This window comes from Bos grunniens, chromosome 13 (genome assembly GCF_055505025.1).
Source record: "Bos grunniens cultivar Pamir isolate PY7600 chromosome 13, Bosgru_T2T1.0, whole genome shotgun sequence".
NCBI lineage: Eukaryota > Metazoa > Chordata > Mammalia > Artiodactyla > Bovidae > Bos > Bos grunniens.
Window position 1 is genome coordinate 65,624,869 of NC_141177.1, and position 24,011 is coordinate 65,648,879.

General features: G+C 45.5%; 1 protein-coding gene across 13 annotated transcripts in view; it reads left to right on the forward strand.

The window, feature by feature from the left end:
* Positions 1-24,011, forward strand: part of PDSS1 (decaprenyl diphosphate synthase subunit 1) — a 40,323-nt gene that overhangs the window by 1,794 nt on the left and 14,518 nt on the right. For 6 of the 13 annotated variants that reach the window (XM_086334738.1, XM_086334735.1, XM_086334731.1 and 3 more), the window contains exons 2-7: positions 4,807-4,871; positions 5,965-6,085; positions 8,947-9,077; positions 19,415-19,556; positions 21,880-21,991; positions 22,111-22,220. In XM_086334738.1, the coding sequence (XP_086190864.1) occupies positions 4,807-4,871; positions 5,965-6,085; positions 8,947-9,077; positions 19,415-19,556; positions 21,880-21,991; positions 22,111-22,220 (681 nt within the window). Of the gene's footprint in view, positions 1-3,947; positions 4,048-4,806; positions 4,872-5,964; positions 6,086-8,946; positions 9,078-9,210; positions 9,476-19,414; positions 19,557-21,879; positions 21,992-22,110; positions 22,225-22,717; positions 22,876-24,011 lie in introns of those variants that run through there. The other 7 variants (XR_015139797.1, XR_015139796.1, XR_015139798.1 and 4 more) reach the window with 4 other exon arrangements.

Below are 24,011 nucleotides of genomic sequence, written 5' to 3' on the forward strand. Positions count from 1 at the left end.
TGCCACGTGGGCTCGGTAGTTGGTCTCCCAGGCTGTAGAGCACAGGCTCAATAATTGTAGCACACAGGCTTTGTTGCTCTCCAGCATGTGGGATCTTTTGGGACCAGGGATCCAACTCGTGTCTCCTGCATTGGCAGGCAAATTCTTTAACTCTCAGCCAGCAGGGAAACCCAATCCCGTATATTTCTGATTTCTGTGTCAGTGGTATTTTTCACTGTAAATTAATACGGGAGCCTTCTGGTGTCTGCCTTAGGAGAGAGTGTGTTTTGGCTAGTTCAAGTCTCATAGGGCCTCATGGTCCTTGGGGACAAAGAGCAGCAACAGTAAAGCCACGCCCGGCTCTCCCAGCAAAGCTCCACTCTTACTGATGTTTGTACGTTCTCTCGACCTCTTCACTGAGAGTGTTCATGTATCTTGTGATAGTACAGAAACCAGGCTGTGTCCGATTGTGCCAAATCACTAGTCGGTATGTCTTGATTCTTACTCAGCATTTTCTCTCTCTCTCTCTTTTTTTAAAGTAGCTTCGTGGGAGGCAAGTTGAACTTCAGGGGAGAGTATGAGATGGAAGATAGAAAATCAGATTTGGGAGATGGTTGATGTTCGCACTAGTCGTGGCCCCTAGGTGGCCCTGGTTCCACAACACCCTTTGAATACAGCTCTTCTGTGTATCTCTAACCTCACTTCAAAAAACTTCACCCCAAGATACTTCTAAAGCAGAAGATAGCTTGGCTGAATACATCCTGTAAATCTTCACAGCCCAGAGCTTTACCTGTAATCGCTCAATTAGTCCCAGCATCTTTGGCATACATTTTATCAGAAAGCTGTCTCAAGATAACTACTAGGAAATGTTGGGATTTGAGCCAAGACCCACCCTCTAACCTTTAAACAAGCTACATGTTGCCCAGTAATTAAGAGCCGTCTATGCTAGCTGTGTAATTTTAACTCTTCACTGCACTTAGAGCTTAGATTTCAAATTGAATAAGTATTATAATAAATACTAAATTCATGTGAATTATTTATGTGTGAAGGCTGAAGAAGTAGGTTAAGTGTCACGTTAGGTTGAATTCAAAGGAGGATTGTCAGTTTTTTTCTTTAGGACATTGTAATGCCTGGGACGTCATTAATGGATATGTAATGCCATGGAGAAGATACAACTCTGGGCCACCTTCTTCGGCCACTACCTGCCAGGCAAAGTCAGCATTTATTGTCATTTTATTTTATTTTTTTAATAGTGGGCCATTTAAAAAATTATTTATTTGACTGCCTTGGGTCTTAGTTGCAACACATGGGATCCTTCCTTTCAGCATAGGAAGGATGCCTTGCTTCAAGGCATGTTGGATCCTGGTTCCCTGATGAGGGATTGAACCCATGTACCCTGCATTGCAAGGTGGATTCTCCCCTACTTGTCCACCAAGGAAGTCCCTATTGTCATTTTAATACATCTAAAGCAGTATGTGTTCACTAGAGAAAATTCAGAAAATATGAATTAAAAACAAAAAGCAGAAAAACTCCCATGATCTGATTTATTTCAAAACAACCATTTTTAATACCCCCCTTATGTGATTCCAAACCCGGGATTTTATTTGTATAGTTATACAAATTTTTAGTGGAATCACATAGTGCACACTCTTCTGTAGGTGCTTTTCTCTATCGATGTGTTGTAAACATATCTGTATGATCAGTTTTTCAGACTTTTCTGAATTTCAAGTTCCCTGGCTGTATAACACGTAGTTGTCAGAGTCAAGCCCACACTGTAGAACTTTATTGTAAAGTCTTGGTTGTAAGACCAATACAGTGGATTCGTTTTCTTTTTGCTAGTGCTAAATCTGTCCTTGGTGAAAATGTTTTCTTTAAATATCCTATAAGAGGCCTTCCTACATCAGATTAGTAGTTTTTGAAATGCCTGTGTCCCTGAATTCTTCAAGTTTGCCTGCTGTATCTCTGGGTCACCAGGGCCTGTCACATTTCCTGACCCATAATAGTGCACAGCAATTGTCACCACAACCTCTGAGTCTTCTAGAGGCCATCTTCTGTTGTTCTTGATCTCTGATTAAGTTAATATTATCAAAGTGTGCTGCTGAGCTTGTTTGTTAATACTACTTTTCAAGAAGTACCATTTCCAAGTATATTCAGGAACAGTGGCTTGACACAGGCAGTGTTTGTGTAACTAAATTTCTTAACACTGAAATCCTCTTTCACTGTCTGGGCAGGTGCTTTGGGGATCTTGATTATTGTCTTAAACCAATTTAAGATTTTAAGAGTGTAAGCCACACTAATCCTTACTACTCTCTGTCCAGTGTTAGTTAAATGGAAGGGAATTTCAGATCTGGAAAGATAGGTATAAATGTGGAGCAGTCTTTGGGGGAAGGCATAGATAATAGATGTTTTCTATTTCCTGCTTTTTTTCATATTTATATTTTCTGTAATGACAGATACTGCTTTTGTAATATGGAAGGGAAACTTTCTTACCATTTTCTCTGGTTGCAGTCTCTAAATGGACAACTAAAAGATTAGTTCAGTCAGTTCAGTTCAGTCACTCAGTCGTGTCCGACTCTTTGCGACCCCATGAATTGCAGCATGCCAAGCCTCCCTGTCCATCACCAACTCCCGGAGTTCACTCAGACTCACGTCCTTCGAGTCAGTGATGCCATCCAGCCATCTCATCCTCTGTTCCCTTCTCCTCCTGCCCCCAAACCCTCCCAGCATCAGAGTCTTTTCCAATGAGTCAACTCTTTGCATGAGGTGGCCAAAGTACTGGAGTTTCAGCTTTAGCATCATTCCTTCCAAAGAAATCCCAGGGCTGATCTCCTTTAGAATGGACTGGTTGGATCTCTTTGCAGTCCAAGGGACTCTCAGGAGTCTTCTCCAACACCACAGTTCAAAAGCATCAATTCTTCGGCGCTCAGCTTTCTTCACAGTCCACCTCTCACATCCATACATGACCACAGGAAAAACCATAGCCTTGACTAGACAGACCTTTGTTGGCCAAGTAATGTCTCTGCTTTTGAATATGCTATCTAGGTTGGTCATAACTTCCAAGGAGTAAGAGTCTTTTAATTTCATGGCTGAAGTCACCATCTGCAGAGATTTTGGAGCCCCCCCAAAAAAAGTCTGACACTGTTTCCACTGTTTCCACTGTTTCCCCATCTATTTCCCATGAAGTGATGGGACCAGATGCCATGATCTTTGTTTTCTGAATGTTGAGCTTTAAGCCAACTTTTTCACTCTCTTCTTTCATTTTCATCAAGAGGCTTTTTAGTTCCTCTTCACTTTCTGCCATAAGGGTGGTGTCATCTGCATAAATGAGGTTATTGATATTTCTCCCAGCAATCTTGATTCCAGCTTGTGCTTCTTCCAGCCCAGCGTTTCTCATGATGTACTCTGCGTAGAAGTTAAATAAGCAGGGTGACAATATACAGCCTTGACGTACTCCTTTTCCTATTTGGAACCAGTCTGTTGTTCTATGTCCAGTTCTAACTGTTGCTTCCTGACCTGCATACAAATTTCTCAAGAGGCAGGTCAGGTGATCTGGTATTCCCATCTCTTACAGAATTTTCCACAGTTTATTGTGATCCACACAGTTAAAGGCTTTGGCATAGTCAACAAAGCAGAAATAGGTGTTTTTCTGGAACCGTCTTGCTTTTTCGATGATCCAGTGGATGTTGGCAATTTGATCTCTGGTTCCTCTGCCTTTTCTAAAACCAGTTGAACATCTGGAAGTTCACGGTTCATGTATTGCTGAAGCCTGGCTTGGAGAATTTTGAGCATTACTTTACTAGCATGTGAGATGAGTGCAATTGTGCAGCAGTTTGAGCATTCTTTGGCATTGCCTTTCTTTGGGATTGGAATGAAAACGGACCTTTTCCAGTCCTGTGGCCACTGCTGAGTTTTCCAAATTTGCTGGCATATTGAGTGCAGCACTTTCACAGCATCATCTTTCAGGATTTGAAATAGCTCAACTGGAATGCCATCACCTCTACTAGCTTTGTTCGTAGTGATGCTTCCTAAGGCCCACTTGACTTCACATTCCGGGATGTCTGGCTCTAGGTGAGTGATCACACCATCATGATTATCTGGGTTGTGAAGATCTTTTTTGTACAGTTCTTCTGTGTATTCTTGCCACCTCTTCTTAATATCTTCTGCTTCTTTTAGGTCCATACCATTTCTGTCCTTTATCGAGCCCATCTTTGCATGAAATATTCCCTTGGTATCTCTAATTTTCTTGAAGAGATCTCTAGTCTTTAACCCATTCTGTTGTTTTCCTCTGTTTCTTTACACTGATCGCTGAGGAAGGTTTTCTTATCTCTCCTTGCTATTCTTTGGAACTCTGCATTCAGATGTTTATATCTTTCCTTTTCTCCTTTGCTTTTCGCTTCTCCTCTTTTCACAGCTATTTGTAAGGCCTCCCCAGATAGTCATTTTGCTTTTTTGCATTTCTTTTCCATGGGGATGGTCTTGATCCCTGTCTCCTGTACAATGTCATGAACCTCAGTCCATAGTTCATCAGGCACTCTTTCAGATCTAGTCCCTTAAATCTATTTCTCAATTCCACTGTATAATCATAAGGGATTTGATTTAGGTCATACCTGAATGGTCTAGTGGTTGTCTCTACTCTCTTCAATTTAAGTCTGAATTTGGCAATAAGGAGTTCATGATCTGAGCCACAGTCAGCTCCCAGTCTTGTTTTTGCTGACTGTAAAAGATAAAAGATTACTATTTTTTATAAATTATGGGAATTCTTATGTAGTGTTATAAAAGTTTTTCATGAATATTCTTTTAGAAGTTTCTTAATATTTTATTTTATAGATGTCCTATTGTAATCTTATGAAGAGTTTAACATCTGCCTTTCGAAATATGTATGGTGTATCACGGTAAGTTTATTATCCATATTGCAGCTAAAATTATTAGTTATATATATTGCCGGTAAATGTCTATTCTAAATTGCGGTGGGCTATTCAATTCAGGAAATTGACTGTGCTATTTAAGTGCCATAATACCTGCTTTGTGTGATCTTGGTCTTCTTAAAAAAAAAAAACAGTCGTCCATTGGTGGGGGCGGGGGAGGGGACATTGGTTCTAGGGTACTCTCACCTCAGATACCAAAATTAGGGATGCTCAAGTCCTTTATATAAAATGGCATAATATTTGCATATAACCTACACACATCATCCCTTATACTTTGTCATTTTTAGATGATTATAATACCTAATATAAATGCTAGCCAAATAGTTGCCTAAGCATGGTAAATTCAAATTTTGCTTTTTGAAACTTTCTGGAATTAAATATACACACACACATATATATTTTCAAAATGAGGTGGTTTGAATCCAGAGATGTGGAACCCATAGACAGAGAGGCCCAACTGTATAATAAAATTTAAACTTGGACTTCTCTGGTAGCTCAGGGTAAAGAATCCGCCTGATTCGATCCCTGATTGGGGAAGATCCCATACGCCTCAGAGCAACTAAGCCATGCACCACAAGTTCTGAGCCCGCGCTCTAGAGCCCAGAAGCGGAAACCAGTGAGCCTTTGTGCTGCAGCTGCTGAGCCCGTGCACCCTAGAGCTCATGCTCTGCAGGTAGAGAGGCCACTGCACTGCCAACCTGATACATTGCACCTGGAGAAAAGCCCTCACAGCAACTGAAGACCGAGCATAGCCAAAAAAAAAAAAAAAAATCCGACCTTTAAAAAAAATTTTAAAGTCAGAACACAGTGAACATGGTTTATATTTCTTTTCATTTTGTGGCTCCCTAGGTCCTGGTTATGAAAATTGGTGTAGTGTTGAGCAGGATCAGAATTTTATATGATCTTTGAAATTATAATTACCTTTTTGCATTCATGCTTAATTCCCAGCAAGTGTCTAGGCTTCAATTTGCCATCCTCCAGGTCTGTGTAATTCTTACTTTAAAATGAAGTAACTCGGTAAAACAGTGCCCAGTCTTCCATTGTGTGCATTTCTGCTTAGGTTCCATCACACGACGCCAGTAGCTTGCTGCTTCAGTGAAACACTGAGCGGTGAGAAGTACACCGACCCTTTTAAGATTGGCTGGAGAGACTTGAAAGGTCTCTATGAGGACATCAGGAAGGTAAGAGATTTTTGACGATACTGTGAAGTTAGGTTGATTTCTTTGAATTATGAAAAAACAGTGCAGGTTTTCCCATGTGTGCCATGCCATTGCAGACCTGATTCCCAAATGTCTGGTTTTAAATGTTTCTTGAGCCGTGAGTATGGGGCAGTGTGGAAGATGCGATACAAGTCACCGCCCGGAGGCGGGCGATGGCAGGAATGGGAAACTGAAAAAAGAGAAGGTTCCAGCCACAAGTGCATGTGCACAGAGTCCTCTGACTCTTCCCCCCAGATCGGCCCCCTGCACTGGGCCTGGTGCGGCTCTGAAGCCTCCAGTGCCTCCTGCCACTGTCCTCGTCTCCAGTTCTGAATATCAGTGCTGGGATGCCCCCTACAGGACTTTCTTCATCAGGCATTCTGTTGCCCAAATTTTCAGTGGCCCCCAGCCTCACGTGGATTCTCCTCTGCTGCCCAAGATGCTCATGTTCCCCTGGTCAGCTTCCTTCCCCTTTCAAGGTTCTGCATTTTCCCCCGCCAGCCCCCGCCCCACTCTGCTGTCCGCATGGCACCAGCACTTCCTGTCCGAGGAGCCATGCAGAAGCTGTGGAGGAGGAGCTTCCTGAACGCCTGCCCCGGCCGTTGCAGTGCCTGCCTCCTCCAGCGTTGGCCCTGTGTCTGGTTAAGTCCCACGCCCTTTGCCTCCCCCCTGGGGCCCTAGGTTCTTCTCCCCCAATTCCCTGTTCTCCGTGAAGGTCTGCAGACTTGCCCTCTTGATTCTCCTCTGGATCCATTTCAGATGCTCCAGCTTCTTCCTGTTCATCATTTAAAGGACCATCCCCTCACCCTCTGTCTTCCCGGTTCCGCTCCAGTATTGCCAGCCTCTCTCTCTCTGTTCTGCCCCCTCATCACGGCTCCACCACCGCCCTTTGCCTTCCTATCAGCCTCTCACCTGAAACTGCCTTTGCCCCCTTCTACTAAATCCGACAGGCACTGCTGGCTTGAATCTTCCAGACCCTCTGAACATTGGACCCTGTTGCCCACAGCCCTTCCGCGAAGCCCAGCCCTTGGCTTCTGCACTGCCCTTGTGTTTCTCAGGCCATGCTTCAGTCGGCTTCCTGGGCCCCTCTCCGTCCCCTCCAGCTGTTCCCTGGGGTTGTTTGCTCCTCTTCTTGCTCTGTCTTCAGTTTCCCCGTTTCCGTGCTAAAGACTCCCATGTACTGGCTCTGGCCCAGACTGAATGTTCTCTCCTAAACTCTTGCCTGCTCCCTGGGCAGCTCTATGGAGTGTCCATCGCTGTTTCACACTGGCAGATCTGAAGCTCCGCTTTTTCCTACAAATTGTTTTTTCTCTTGTTTATCCTGTTGATGCAAAGTTATCACCCAGGACCTTGGGGAGGATCCTCAACTTGGCACTCTCCTTCTCCTCCATACCCTCCTCATCTCATCTCTCTCTCTCTCTCCTGAAAGTTGTTTTTATTTATTTTTGGTTGTGTGGGATCTTTGTTGCTGCACGAGAGTTTTTCTCTCGTTGCGGCAAGCAGAGGGGCTCCTCTCTAGCTGTAGTGCCCAGGCTACTCTTTGTGGTGATTTCTCTTGCAGAGCCCGGGTGCTAGGTGCACAGGATCCAGTAGCTGTGGTTTTCAGGCTTTGTTGCTCCGAGGCATGTGGGATCTTCCCGGACCAGGGATCAAACCGGTGTCCTTGCATTGGCAGGCAGGTTCTTATCCACTGGACCCTCAGGGAAGTCCCTCCTCGGAATCTGGCCTTCATTCTCCAGCCCTGGGTTTCTGTCACCCCACTGCCCCGGCTCTTGCCTCAGCCTGAGCCAGAGGTGCCTCCTGTGTGCTCCCAGGCAGCAGCTCTCAGCTCCAGGACAGGAGTCCTCACCCTGCCACACTACACTGCAGTCCTGTTTCCCTTCCCCTGCCTAGACTCTGAGCTCCGTGTAGACGAGAGGCTGTCCCATTTATCTCTGAAACCTCTGCGTTTTTTATCGTCCTTGGCACCGACGGGGGAGTGCCGGGCCTGCTGGATCGTGTGCGCTTGAGCCCTGTGAAGGGCTGCTGGGCCCGTCTGTTGCTCCTGGGACACAAGCTCTGATTCTTCCCAGCAAGTCCCTGAGAGAGACAGGACACACAAGTGCCCATCCCCAGGACAGCTCTCCCTCCTCTTCAGGAAGCAAAATCCTCCTGAGCTTCTGTTCGCCAGGCATAGCTTGTCTCCTCCGTGAACTGCTCAAATTTCCTTGTCCACACTGATCTCTCCATTCTTTGACCCTTAATGCATTTAACATACGGCCATTGTTCAAGTTGCCACCGTATCACTCACTGAATATTTCATATTTTAAAAAATTTTGCTTCCCTAATGCCATCGTAAGCTCCTTGCAATCATGCATAGCGTGTGGTACACTTTCCCTGTGAACCTTTGGCTTGTGTGGCTGAGAAACACCTAAGCCAGACGCTGACGCTGCCCTTCTCTCTTCTCATCTCGTCTGCCACCCCCCCCCCCCACCTTCTGCTTCCCCTGCACCCCGCCTCTTTGTCCTCCTGCCTCCACCCTCCAGGCTGCAAGCAGCCCTGTTTCCCTCCCTCTCCAGCTGTCACCAGCCATCTGGCGATCCCCCTCCTCCGCGGTCGCGCAGGGTCTCCGCCAGCGGCAGGCCCACCCAGCACTTAGGCCCCTGGCGGGGGCGGCCAGGCGCTGCCTGAGGCCCAGCCGCAGGAGCCAGCTTTGTGGCCACATGGTGTCGGCACCTCTTCCTACCAAGTGTTGGATTTCCCCGTTGAAATGAATGCGCTAAAATCAAAGCTGTGTGAAAGAAATTCCACTGATGTTTTGTGTAGTTATGCCACCCTGTTGATGCAGAGAAACTTTGTTTCAGGAGCTCTTCATATCTACAGCAGAACTCAGGGAAATGTCTGAATACCATTTTGATGGAAAAGGAAAAGCCTTTCGACCAATTATTGTGGTGCTAATGGCCCGAGCCTGTAACATTCATCACAATAACGCCCGGTGAGTTACTTACGTTCTCTCCTCTGTTTTCTATTCGGCAAACCTTCCTTCCCAAGGTTACTGTTTACTTTCTTGGTACTTGTGTCTGCGAACTTACTTTGTGGTGAGTAATTTCCAGCTTTGTGTTCCCAAGGTCACCCTGGAGTCTAGTCTGGGCATCTTCCTTTTCCACGCTTTTTAATATCCACGGGAGAGCAACTTCAGCAGCAAATAAACATTTTAGAAAGAATTTTCAAAGCTACATTGAGTTTTCTCATGCAGAAGTAAAGAATGCCAGCACGTATGCCTACTTGTAACTGTCGTACACACGGGGCCATTATTCCGAAGGTTGATGCTTATGAAGTCATGAGTTAGGCCCAGATTCTGGCCACCACACCCCCTGCAGGCCCGGACTTCCTGTGGCCTTCAGAAACATGCCAAAGAAAATTTTTCTTAAAAGAAGGCATTTTGACTTTTGGTCCTCAACTTCTGTGTTGCAAATATATGTAAAATTTTCAACTATTAAAACAACTGCCATGTTTTAACTTTAAAAGAAACGTTGAAACGACAGAGGACTTACCCATTGCCACTATTCTTAAAACTCTGCCATGTTACTGGAGTCTCTTCACTGTGTTTATTTTTACATCAGGCAGTCTACTGACGGACACTGCAGTGGACCATACTGTGCTGGCACGTCTTCCTGGTGTTGAATGTTTGCATTCTCCTCCCTTTTATCTGTAGATAGCTCAAGAAAAGATGTAGCCCTTAGGGAGGGCCTCGGGTTTGCCATACTGGGAAAGACCGAAGGCAGGAGAAGAGGGTGACGGACCATGGGTGGTTGGATGTTATCACGCAGACTTTGTCCAAGTTCAGTGGACGTGAACTTGGGCAAACTTTGGGAGATGGTGAGGGACAGGGAGGCCTGGCATGATGCAGTCCATAGCGTCGCGAAGAGTCGAGCAAGACTTGGCACCTGAACAACAGCAGCAAAGCTTTGCCAGCACCAAATGTAAGGACGTTGTAAGAGTGGGCGTCAGGTGTCGCTTCCTGGCACATGCTCAGCTGCTTGTGCCCTCTGTGTCAGCTCCAGGGCACGACGCTGTGCCTCCCGTTTGCCCTGAGACTTTCTAAGTGCTCACAGGAGAGTCTGGACAAACAGTGGGGTCTCTGGGGGTGGCTGTTTGCCCATCATCAGGACCACTTCACCTAGAAGGCAGAGCAGCAGAAATACTCCCTCTGAACCAAACTTGAAATACCTCTCATGAGGTCTGGAACTGGGTTCCTCAACCTTGCCTCTGCTGACTTTGGGAGCCAGGTAGTCCCTTGCTATGGGGACTATTCTGGGTCTTGTAGGGCTTTTGGCAGCTATTCCTGGCCTCCATCCAGTAGATGCCAGTGGTACCCCTTCCCCAGTCGATGACAACCAAAAAATGTCTCCAGACATTGCCAGGTGTCCCCTGAGGAGTAGAATTATCCCTGGCTGAGAACCTCTGGTGTAGAGATAGTGTTTATATCTTTAATTCCTCAGATTTAACACCTGGTACAGCTCATCACCCTCAGAGATGACATGGGAAGGAAAATATTCTGCGTTGCTTGCTTTAAATCCTGTCAGCTGTTATCCCCATTGTCAGAGCCTTCAGTTGATGTCATTGAAACTATAGAAATTGTTGGTTTGCAGGAATAAATAGGAGACTATGATACAGAAAAGGCATTGCTGGTTTAAAAAGTAAGTTCCATTCTGCCTTTCCTGGGGATGTCCTGGCTCCAGCTTCATTCTTCTCGTGGTGGGAGCAGGGCTGACTGAAGACTCAGCACAGAGCTGTGTCCAGCATTGAGAGGTGCCTCATGACTGGTGTCATTCTTGGCACAGTAGCCTAGCACGATTACTCTCTGAGCCCCAACTTCTTGGGAATACTCACTGCCTAAGGACCCTTGTGGATCAGGCACTTAATGGACCGGGTGTCTTCCCACTTATAGGAGCGGGTTGGGAGCAGGGGGAGAGCTTCTGGAGAGCAGGGGCCATCTGTGCTTTTGCTGTAAGAGGTTTATGAGAACAGTGTGAGCGAAGGTGACTGACGATCCCAGGAGGGGCCCCATGGGCCTGTTTGCAGCAGAGGCCCCAGAACCTGTTCCCCTCTTCAACTACCTCCTTGTCAGTGTCGTCAGGATTGCTTCATCATTTGACAGTTGAAGTTGAGTGTCAGACATTTTCCTCCTGCTTCTGTGTATTAAATAAGTTAAGGGTAATCCTGGAGGGGACTTTAGAAAACAGAACAGAAACCGTAAGAAATAGGGGGAAAACTACCTTCTGTTGCTTTATTTTTTTCCTTGTCCATTATATGTTCCCTACTAGATTATTGGGAATTCTTAACTTGAGGTCTGTGGAAGTTGTTGGGGAGTCTGTGAGCCCCTTGGAATCGTATGCAAAATTGTTCGTACCTTTTCATTTTTCTAGGGAATGGTATCAGTTCAGCTCAGTTGCTCAGTTGTGTCCGACTCTTTGTGACCTCATGGACTGCAGCATGCCAGGCCTCCGTGTCCATCACTAACTCCCGGAGCCTCCTCAAACTCATGTCCATAGAGTCGGTGATGCCATCCAACCATCTCATCCTCTGTTGTCCCCTTCTCCTCCTGCCTTCAGTCTTTCCCAGCATCAGGGTCTTTTCCAAGGAATCAGTTCTTCACGTCAGGTGGCCCAAGTATTGGAGCCTCAGCTTCAGCGTCAGTCCTTCCAAAGTATATTTAGAACTGATTTCCTTTAGGATAGACTGGTTTGATCTTCTTGCAGTCCAAGGAACTCTCAAGAGTCTTCTCCAACACCACAGTTCAAAAACATCAATTCTTCAGTGTTCAGCTTTCTTTATGGTCCAGTTCTCACATCCATACATGACTACTGGAAAAACCATAGCTTTGACTAGACGGACCTTTGTCGGCAAAGTAATGTCTTTACTTTTTAATGTGCTGTCTAGGTTGGCCATAACTTTTCTTCCAAGGAGCAAGCGTCTTTTCATTTCATAGGTGCAGTCACCATCTGCAGTGATTTTGGAGCCCAAGAAAATAAAGTCTGTCACTGTTTCCACTGTTTCCCTGTCTATTGCCATGAAGTGATAGGATCGGATGCCATGATATTCATTTTTTGAATGTTGAGTATCAAGCCAGCTTTTTCACTCTCCTCTTTCACTTTCATAAAGGGGCTCTTTAGTTCTTCACTTTCTGCCATAGGGTGGTGTCATCTGCATATCTGAGGTTATTGATATTTCTGCCTCCAGTCTGGATTCCAACTTGTGCTTCAACCAACCCAGCATTTCACATGATGTACTCTGCATATAAGTTAAACAGGGTGACGTTCTCCTTGACGTACTCCTTTCCCGATTTGGAACCAGTCTGTTCCAAGTCTGGTTCTAACTATTGCTTCTTGACCTGCACACAGATTTCTCAGGCAGGTCAGGTGGTCTGGTATTCCCATCTCTTGAAGAATTTTCCACCGTTTGTTGTGATCCACACAGTCAAAGGCTTTGGCGTAGTCAGTAAAGCAGAAGTAGATGTTTTTCTGGAACTGTTTTGCTTTTTCTGATCCAGCAGATGTTGGCAATTTGATCTCTGGTCCCTCTGCCTTTTCTAAGGGAAAGGCATACATGGCTTATATTGTCAAAGGGTGATATGGCCCCAGAGGCTTAAGACTTAATCTTCAGGTTTCTTCTGTGTATCCTGGTAACCACAGCACCTGGCCAGGTAAAGTAGAATGCACATAGCAGATAATGAGACTTGAGAGTCCAGAACACAGAGTTGTGGTGGATTCCGAGCCCTGTGCCCAGAGCCCGCCTTAAATGAAGGACCTTCTGGCCACACTGCTGAACCCGTGTTGCTGGAGGAAAGCCTTTGCTTCTTGGGCTCCTCGAGGGCTGTGCCGGCAGCCGAGAGTCCTCTCACCTGAGCCCGTCCACATGCAGGGACTGGTAGATGAAGGGCCATTCTAGCGCCACGACACACGGTGAAATGGCAGCAGCTTCGGACAGGCCTGCCTCGCAGAAACCCCTCCCCGCCTCACGTGTTCATCCCAGGGGTCCTGAGCAGACATCCTGTGCTCCGAACCTGAGAGTCTGCTTCCTGGAGCACCATGCCCTCAGAAGGGTTCAGTAAAACCCAGCTAGCTACCTGTAAGTCAGAGCTCACTTTATCAGAGAATCCAGTTGAAAAACGAGCTCTGTAAGAAAGAAGATTTCTGTGAAATGCTCTGCTTACCGACCATAGCACAATTAGTGTCTCTTCTCCAGTGAGCCAAACCTGTCCTGTTTAGAGACCTCCTTAAAGGTACCTGTTCTTACCATTGGTGTTGACACCACCTGTTTCTCGTGGAAATCTTGCAGCCCTGGAGAGTGGGTATCAGGACCAGTGAGATAACAGGCCTACTGCAGTTACACTGGGCACAGATCTATTGATCGCGACTGTACAGGCAGTCAAGTGCCCCTGAATCCTATTATTGCACTTTGCAAAGCCAGACATTTGATTAGATAGAACAGATCGGATGATGTGTGTGTGTGTGTGTGTGTGTGTGTGTTTAAATAACGCAGTCTTCACATTAGTTAACAGGTCAAGCTTCCAAATGTGAAAAAGTCTTAAATTCATTGGAAGTAACTTATGATCCTCATGACAGCAAAGGAAATTACAAAAGCTTACTGTAGGAAAGCTGTAACAAAATAGTCATAAGAGCACCAGCTCACTTGAATGATTTCTAGGGTCAGGCCGCTAAAGATTCTAGACCCATTCCTGGTCTAGAATGTGTTGTGAATCATTGAGCCAGGTACTGCCGTGGCTGTTTGTGGGTTAGGAAGTTTGGTGCCCTAGGAAATGTTTTTGTCTTTAAGCCAGGAGATGGCACTTTTCATGTGTCCATACTCATTATTAACATGGATCTACAAGTAAAGTCTGTAACAGAGGACACCTACTGAGGTAGAGAAGGCTTTAGTAACCAGAGGCTTGTCCACTTCATGGGTGAGGTCAAGCTCCAACCGAAAGGAACATCACTGAGATCAGGACGACTGTAGGGCTCGCTCTTCAGGCTCCTGGCCCCCAGGGGAGGCTGAGTCCATCACTGAAGGAATCACCTTCTGCACCTTCATCAGCTGGATCCATTTGCAAAACCCCAGCACTGCATCATTCGATGTCACCGTGGGTCCTGTGGAGAAAGCCATCCTGGACAACTGCAGGTCTGAGATATCACCATGGGGGTCACTCTCCACATGTCTAAGGATTCTAAATGCAGTGCTTCAGAGGCAAGAAAACAGCCAATAGCGTGAGTCCTGCATCATTTACAAGGCAGCTTTGCAGGCATCTATTTTTATCTGGAGATCTGAAATATTCAAGAGCTGCTGCCCTTGGATGTCAGTTCTTTTCTCCTGATATTAAAACTGTTAATGGATTCATGACTGTAGGGTTAAGTTTAAAACTGCCATTCCCTTCAAAGAAAGACAGTCTTGATACTAGTCTGGTGTGCTTGTTTGAGTTTTCAGAGGTGAGTGGCCAGTGACCAAGGACAGTGACCTGCAAAGCGAGTCAGAGCTCGCAGGCACCTCTGCTGTCCCTGCGATGGAGGGCACCTCTGACGTTCATGCCGGTAGTGTCCCCATTGTGCCAGTGAGGAGTACAGCGAAAGAGCAGATTGCAGGGCCAGAGACCAAGGCCAAGAGACTGGGGTAGAGGATGAGATGCGGCGAGTGAGAGATGGTGAGGAACCCTTCCATGGCCCCCTCACCCCAAGTTCAGCCTGCACCCTGAGTGCCGCTGCAGATGGGGAGACACTTCAAGGTTGTATCAGTAATGTGGAAAAACAAGCTTTTAGACAGAAGCAGCAAAATCAAGTAATTTTAGGAATGAGATCACTGAAAAGGAAACATTTGAGCATCAACAGAAGAGGCTGGCGAAAGCAGGCACTGTGTTAAGCTGAAAAATGGCTCCACAAAAGGCACCCACGTCCTAAGCCTTGGGACCTATAAAGTGCTGCATTTTGTGGCAGGAAAACGGTCTTTGCGGGTGTGCTTTCAGCTAGGATTGTGGAATGGAGGCATCATCCCGGGTTTTCGGACGTGCCCTAAATGCAGTCACTGGTAGCCCTAAAGAGTGGGGCAGAGGAGATCGCCTCACACAGGAGAAGGGCATGTGAAGACGAAATGGAGGGGCTTGCAGGGGCGCCTTCCAGCTTGTGGCCACAAGCAAAGGTCACCAGCAGCCAGGAGAACTGGAAGGAGTGAGGAGAGGACCCTGCCCTTGAGGCCCTCCAGGGAGCCTGGCCTTGCCAACACCTTGGTTCCAGTTCACGGGAACTGTTTCTGGACTTGTGGTCTCCAGAACGGTGGGAGAATTTCTGTCCATTTAAACCAGCACGTTTGTGGTGACCTGTCTCAGAGCCCAGGAAACTAGCACAAATGCTGTTGTTCGCATCGTGTCCTGTCCGTGCGGGGAGTGTGCCTGGCGGGCTGCTCCCTCCCTCTGGAGGTGCCTCTTCGGGATGCGCCAGGACTGGCAGCGCAGGCCCAGCAGGAAAGCGGGACGCTGTCCACGTGTCGCTCGTTGCGGGCCCACCCGGCTCAGTGGCAGATAAGAGACTCTAAAGTGCGTCTGTGCGGATATATTGTTCAGTGTACTGAAAACGTGGCTATATATACTTTCATCAGATAACAGTTCACATCCTGAAGAACTTTAGAGACAGAGACTTTGTTGCCTTTTAAATAGAGAATTTCTTCAGTACCAAACTGATCGTGTCCATTCTTATCCTTTAAAACTCGAGATGACATGAAGTGTCAGAGGAGAGGTCACCCTCCTGTGACTGCGCCCTTCAGAGCAGGGGGCACTGCCTGCCCGCAAGCTGTGAAGACACTTGGAGAGAAGTTGGCACAAGACCTTGCTTGAACTGAGCCGCCGAGTTCAGGTTGCCTTTCAGGCTGGAGAGACTTCTCATGCCTGCAGTTTAGAGGCTTGGCCACAGGGAGGCAGCAGAGACCACGCTTCTGTCAAATTCCTTAGGAGCCGCTTCGTTTTGGGGCTTGCGGTAAGGCAGGTGAATGCCCCCCACTCACAGATCAGCATTTCCCTGACTCTCTGCGTCAGACTCAGTGGGTCTGCCACTTCAGAATCCCAGTTCCTGAGCCCCATCATGAGAGATCCCAATTGCTGTGTCTGAGGAACTTTCAGTCTGCATTTTCAAGACAATTGGTTTTTGACGAGGTGGGCCAGAGATGAGATTTAAGGAATAGTAAGCTAGTGCTAACAAGCAAAGTGAAACGCTTCTCTTTAGAATTGCCAGAAGAGATAAACAGAACATAGTGTACTATTTAGAAGTAGAGCCTCCTGTAACCCACCTGAGAACTCTCTGGTCTTCATACAGTCCCTGTAGTTTTAGGAATAGATGTGCCACTATCCCTGTTAAAGTGAAAACCGCATTTACTATTTAAATTTATCTGCCTCCTCATTTGTTGCAAGTCAGGGTAATCCATTGACAAAGTTTGATTTTCTTTTTGGAGACAACCTCACTCTCAGGGTTTGCTTGTCATTTAAAGACTTGGCGTTATATATCAGCATGAATGGGAGGAAAAAGTGTTTTATTTCAGTCATATGTCAGCTTGGCGAAGCGTACGTGGAGAGGTCATTATTCCATCTATCCCATCTGTGCTTCTAATTCTTCATTCTAATATTTAGAGTCTGGTGAGGGGACCCTGATGGTGGTGAGGGGCTGGCTGAGTCATCGCTCGCTCTTGCAGGTGAATATTTAGAGTCTGGTGAGGGGACCCTGATGGTGGTGAGGGGCTGGCTGAGTCATCGCTCGCTCTTGCAGGTGAATATTTAGAGTCTGTTGAGGGGACCCTGATGGTGGTGAGGGGCTGGCTGAGTCATCGCTCGCTCTTGCAGGTGAATATTTAGAGTCTGGTGAGGGGACCCTGATGGTGGTGAGGGGCTGGCTGAGTCATCGCTCGCTCTTGCAGGTGTGGAGTGCAGGGTACAAGAGCCTCTGCTTTCTGAGGTTCAGGGCCTCCTTTCTCCTGCTGTCTCGCCTGGCAGGTTTTCCTAGCACCTCTCTCAGGAGCTGGGAAAGTGTGGCCGCTCTTTCACAGCGGGAAGTAGAAACGGTGCCCATTTTTTTGAAGGTATGATTCGGTTCAGTACTTGTAAGATTTCGTCTTCACACAGTGTGAGTCGTTTCCGGAATCTGTAAATTTGACTTCCAGACTATTATGCTGTGCTTGGGTATGCAGTGGCAGCATTTTCCAGATAGAATCTCACACACGCGAAAGCCTACGTGTGCAGGAAAAAGTATATCAGATAAAATGAGGAAGCGTCGAAAATGTGAGGCTCATCCTACATAGGGGCTGTGTCATGATGCCACAGAATGTTCTAAGCAAGAATCCTGGTTTCGTCAATTTAGGCATGCAAAATGGCATTTTTACATACATGAAGAGTCTATGAAATTTCAAAATATTTCAAGAAATCTTTGTTTTTAAGTATTTAAAAATTACAAAACAAAAGCCACCCCAGTGTCTCAGTGAGCACTGCCACTTTGCTGCAGCTTCTCGGCAGGGCCCCGCCTGCTGCTGCGATAATGGCAGTGGCGCCCGAGGGAGGCTGGATGACTCTCCCAGTTGCCTGAAGGTGACTCTGCTATTAACCAATAGCAAGTACATATTTCATCAGACTGAAATTCATTGAGAAAGTGTTCTAAAAAAATAGTCTATTTAAAAAATGACCGTAAAAGTGTACATCTTTTTTTGTGCATTCAACTCAAAAAAAGATAGGATCCAGTAAATGTACCTGGAAAATATTTAAGGTCCAAGCTTCTTCCTGTAGGGTCTGTGAGTGTCTCACTGAGAAATTTGGAGCAAGCTCCTGGAAGCCCTTTGAAGCTCCATTTTCTCACTCACTAAAGTGGTCTTAACAGATCATTTGTCCCTCCCTACTATGAAAGAGGCTGTGATCCAGAAGTATTTAGAACAGTTATAAGTGTGACATTAATAAATAATAAGCCGCACTTGACAGTTTGTTTCCAAGCTAAAAGCAGCTGGAAGGTTCTGAGGTTTAGTTCTAAAAATCTTAGGTAAGAGTTGCTGGCAAAGTACTATATTTTTAAATTATATATAAGGCAAAATGGGAAGATAGTCTTCAGGCTGATTCAGTAGTTAAATTCTAGCATCTGTACTGTAGCTGTACATCATTTTTCATGGCTTTCTGCTAGAACTGAGGCATTAGAAGGAGCACTGGCTTTTGTAGATTTTCAGGTTAGATTTTTAAAGAAAACATCACATTTCAGGATCCCCTTCACTTTTCTCCTGAGAGAACGTGATATTTGAAAAGTAAGCTAGAGGAATAAGTGAAACATTTGGTTAGCATGTGTTTGATCCAGGCTTCTGTTTTTAGGTTCAGAAAATTCAGTTGGTTATTTTCCCAGTTTGATTTTCTCAAAATTCGGTTTTTTTAAATTTCCCTAGAAGATTATGGTGATAATAATCATGATTAAAAAGAAATTGAAGTCCTCTTCTAGCTGTAGAACTCACATCCATGTATCTTCTTGGAGTGCTTTTCCTGTATTTTCTGTTAAATATGGGAAATGAAAGTTTAAATTTCAAATGCACAGGTTAAACATGAATTGGAACTCATACTCCAGTATGAATGAATTATCAATTCATATTGATAACCAGTGTCAGTAGCCAAGTGGAATTATGAATTCCAGCTATCTTGGTTATGGAGGTCTTAGTGCTAAACATGTGGTGGTGGTGATTTAGTCACTAAGTCGTGTCCGACTCTTGCAACCGCATGGAATGTAGCCCGCCAGGCTCCTCTGTCCATGGGATTCTCCAGGCAAGAATACTGGAGTGGGTTGCCATTTCCTTCTCCATACTAAATGTGTAAGATGGTATAAAAAGGTTTGAATAGTGATTGGTGGTTCTTTAACACACGATTCTCTAGGTTGCTTTTCGCCTATCTTCCCCATCAATTTCTGAAATTTAGTTGTAATCTAATTGTAAACTTGATCAACTGACCAAGACCGCTGTTACAAGACATAAAGACAATTGTTATCAGTCCAGTGCCCAGACTTATAAGCTATTTATCCTCCTTTTGTTGTTCATTATACAAATTTTACTTCTTAATGTGGTGTCCCGAAAGCATAATCTTGATTCACAGTATCTCCTGTGTTTTTAAATGTTCTCCAAATGATAGCATTGGCTGTGTAGGGAAGCCGAAGTTTTTATACAGTTTCTTTCAGAGAAATAAAATTCTTTATCCTAGATCCAATGTCCACTTTTCACAAGATGATTGCTGAGAAGGTTATTAGGCGGCATCTCTGTTAAAAAGCATTGCTTTCTGTTAACTAGAAATGTGCAAGCAAGCCAGCGTGCCATTGCCTTAATTGCAGAAATGATCCATACTGCCAGTCTGGTGCATGACGATATCATTGATGATGCAAGTTCTCGGAGAGGAAAACACACCGTTAATAAGATCTGGGGTGAAAAGAAGGTACGTGCAGCTTTTTGGGTTTTTTCATCTTTCATATTAAATGCCACACTCTTTGGATTGCATTTATTTTTCAGATTTGTCTCAAATGATGAAAATGTGTTTCATCAAATGTGGTCTTCTAGCTTTCAAAATAGTTTCTTGTATATAGCTTTCATCTATATATAGATGTTTGATTGTAGATAATACCATAGAAAGATAAACTTACTATTTCTATTTAATCACAGTTTTACATAGAATTCGGTTAAGGAAAGCATATTTGTAGTTATCCAAAAAGTGTCTCTTATGAGGAGTCACACCTTTTACTCGGGCTCAGATTACTCAAATTCACCTGAATTCCTTAACCACCACATGTGAGAGTGTCAGGGCAAGTAAATAAAACTAAAAAAAAAAGTATAAATACCCAAGCACGCACGCACACACACACACACACACACGCACACACACACACACACACGTATTCCCTCTCCATTCCTTCCCATCCCTCACATGTCTGTAGTACCTGGTTCCCACCTGTTTGCCAGTCGTATTCAAAGAAGAAATAATGCCTTAATTACTATGTTTGCATGCCAGTTTTGCTGTAGTATACACAATTCTGTTGTATAATCAAGTCCACAGTTTGAATTGTAAGCCTCTTATCGCCAATTTTAGATGAAAGGGTTTTGTGTCCTGTGACGTGGCCTGCAGTTTGCTGTGTCCATTTTCAGGGCCACTTGAGCGCTTGGGCAGAGGAGGCTAAGTGAACAAGTTGGCGTTTTCTCCTGCCTGGCCCCTCTCGTGAGTGCCTCTGCTGTTGGGGGCCTCCTGGGTGCAAACGGGAGACCGTGTTTCGACCCTCACTGCCTCTCTCAGCTGCGTGGCTGGTCCGCCCTGCCCGGAGCCACCTCCCCTTCCCTGGCCCTCAGACAAGACCGCGTGTTACCAGTAAAGGTCCATCCACACAGTACTGCCTCCGTGAGCCCTGGTTTCCCTGCCTGTGTCTCTAGCGCCGCTTTGCTTTCACCCCTCATCCCAGCCATCCCCAGTCTGGCAGCTTCACTTCCCTTTTGGCCGCAGGGATCCCCAGGGCCGAGAGGAAAGAGGCAGGAGCTGGGAGACCCTGAGCTTTCAGCTGCTCGAGCTGTGGGGTGGAGGTGGATGTTGTGAGCCTGTAAGTCACGATGTGTACAGTGACTTTATCAGTGTGCATTTACAGTTATGTCAGGGTACCTCATACAGTGTATGTTGTATAAAATGATGTTTAGTTGGTAAACAAACTGAACATCACTAATTTTTAAATGCCGGAGGACTAATAGACAGTAAAAACTTGGAACTTCTCTGGTGGTCCAGCAGTTAAGACTCCACGCTTCCACTGCAGGGGGCATGGGTTCAATCCCTAGTTGAGGAACTTAGGTCCCACGTGCTGTGTGGAATAAAGACTGAAAATGTGGTTATGTTGCATATTCTAGGGATTAAAATTTCCATGAACTCTATCATTTATAACTACTCTTTAACACTTATGCATATCCTTTAAGTATGCAAATTAGTATACTTGATTATTGCATATAATCCAATCATATGGTTTATAATTAATGGCAAACAGTGCAAACATTTAACTCATCATCTAAAGAAGATTGAAAAAGTATCCATGCATGTTCAGTGAAAAAATGTCTTGTTCTGGAATGATAGGCCGTGTAATAGTGTACTAAGAGCTTTGAACTTGGAGCCAGGGTTCCTTGGTTTAGGTTTCATTGAGCAAAGCACGCGTGGGGCCATGGTGTGTGCCAAGTACTAGCTGGGTGATTCACAATCTGTGTCCTTAGGGGTTTGGCAAATAGGAAAAAAGTGGGAAGAGAGCAGTGCCCGAGGGGCGCTGTGCTCACAGGTCAGACCAAGGGGTCTCAGTGGACCTCCTGCAGGTACCGCCTGAGCTAACCCTGCACACGAGGCACCAGGTGAAGGGGAGGGGCTTTTTGAGCAGAAGAAACAGTAAGTGCAGAGGTGTAGCCACACGGTGTGATGGGAGAACGAATGGTCCAGAACTAAATGAAGGCAGTGGGATGCATTTTGTGGTGGCCAAGGATGAAGCCAGGGCGTCAGGCACTTCCCATCTCCAGGCGTTCGTTTCTTCAGCTCTCAACTGGAGAGACAGACTGGGTAATCTCTGAGAGCCAAGAGATTTCAAACAGGGTCCCAAACGTGTAAAATAATCCCGCTGAGGAAGAGGAAAAATGGAGACCCAGGATGAGCCCTCTCTCCCTCCCATTCTGGACTTCTCTCCTGAGAAACTTCATTGTTGGCTCCAGTGCTCGGACACTTTTCTCTGAAGGTTTTTCTTCTTTTCTAGGCTGTCCTTGCTGGTGACTTAATTCTTTCTGCAGCATCAATAGCTCTGGCACGAATTGGAAATACAACTGTTATATCTATTTTAACCCAAGTGATTGAAGATTTGGTGCGTGGTAGGTTAATTCTGACTTTTCTTCTTTATTCATTCTTAGTATTTTACCAGCTCTCCCCCCCCCCGCCCCCTGCCAAAAACAAAACAAAACCCTCACCTGGCCACTTTCCTTCTTTGTAGGTGAATTTCTTCAGCTCGGGTCAAAAGAAAATGAAAATGAAAGATTTGCACACTACCTTGAGAAGACTTTCAAGAAGACTGCAAGTCTGATTGCCAACAGTTGTAAAGCAGTATGTACGTTCTGTTTCTTTTCAAGTTAAAAAAAAAAAGCTTTCTAGCTCTTTCTTCGGAGAAGGCAGTGGCACCCCATTCCAGTACACCTGCCAGGAAAATCCCATGGATGGAGGAGCCTGGAAGGCTGCAGTCCATGGGGTCGCTGAGGGTCGGACACGACTGAGCGACTTCACTTTCACTTTAATGCACTGGAGAAGGAAATGGCAACCCACTCCAGTGTTCTTACCTGGAGAATCCCAGGGATGGGGGAGCCTGGTGGGCTGCTGTCTATGGGGTCGCACAGAGTCGGACACGACTGAAGTGACTTAGCAGCAGGAGCAGCTCTTTCTTGGGAGCTAATTCTCATAGAAAAAGTTGCACTGGAAAATCTTAAAATAGTGACCAAAATCCCAAGGGTAATTGAGAAAAGAATTGCATCCCCAGACAGCAGAGAACTTCTGCTGTGGTTTTCATTTTTGCTGTTTAGGCATCAACTTTTTATCTTTCCTCCTAGGAGTCGAATCAAGACAAGCTTTCTAATATATTCCCCAACCTGATTTCCAAATGGGTGCAACATTTTGAACAACTAAATGGTCTCCCTCATGGTTACCACACCCCGTTTTGTACATTTTACATGTAAAAAGTTATAAAGTGCTCTGCTGTGTTCTTAAATATTGACCTGGGTGAAAATATCCGACTAACAGATTGTACCAGTGTTCTGTGTCCTTTTCTATGAGTGATAAACCCCTCCCAGTTCTATGGACTATAAAAAAGTCCTTGTGCTTCTGAGTATAAGCTGAGCCTGCACCATAACTTTTCTGTACCCATTGCTTTCTCATGGCCTTCCCTCCACTCTTCACATAATTTCCTTTTTTAAAAATCAATATTGTCTTTAATCATTCAGTGCTAGCCCACGGATGAGAGACAGTTCTCTGCCTAGAATTATTCATCTGACCGTCTTTCAGCCTAGCAGAGACGCGGGATGAAAACTGGGCCAAGTAAGAGTCCCTGTGATTAAAGCAGCAAGAAGGGGAGACTGCTAAGGGGCACGTGTCAGTTGCTCTCATGATACACTCTTAACATAATTACAGTTGAAGAGAGCTTTTTCTCAGGCCTCTTAGGTGAAAAAGCCCCTTGCCAGTAATGTGTCTGGAAAAGTATCAAGAAATGTGTAATTGTAATTGAGCCAAAAAAGAATGAAGACAACACTTCTTCCTAAAAAGACCCAATTAAAACCCAAAGGAATGTGAATTATGTAGACCATGATGGCCACAATCTCAGCCATTTTTGTCTTTTTATTGAAAGAGCATTTTTTCTTAATTTCCCAGAAATTGTGAGTGTGGTTTTCTAAAAAAAGAGAGACAAAAATAGGATAGGCCCGAGAATGCTAAATTAGAAAAAAGAAAAATTTTAAATGGTGGCCTTCAATCTTAATTAATCTTAAGAACATTGATGTTTCATTGTTCATCATACCCTTGATGGCCAATGTCTCCATGCAGCTGGAGACCCAGGCTCACTAGTGTGTTAGGTGACAGTGAAATCGTCCCAGGCCTGAGGCTGCAGAGAGAGAAGCACAGCCGTTAGTGGGGCAGTTGGATCTGAAACACTGAGGGTCATTGTCCGCAGAGTGGACATTCCACAGGGCAGCGGCGCTTGCTGCCCCGGAGCCAGAACGGGAGCGCGCACTCAGTGAGCCACGCCATCGGGGAGAGACTGCATTCGCTGTCCTCTGCTTAGGAAGCCAAAGACAGGGCCGCACGTGTATTCGTTCATAAAGAGGGCCTGGTCCCTCACAGGTAGGCAGGTAC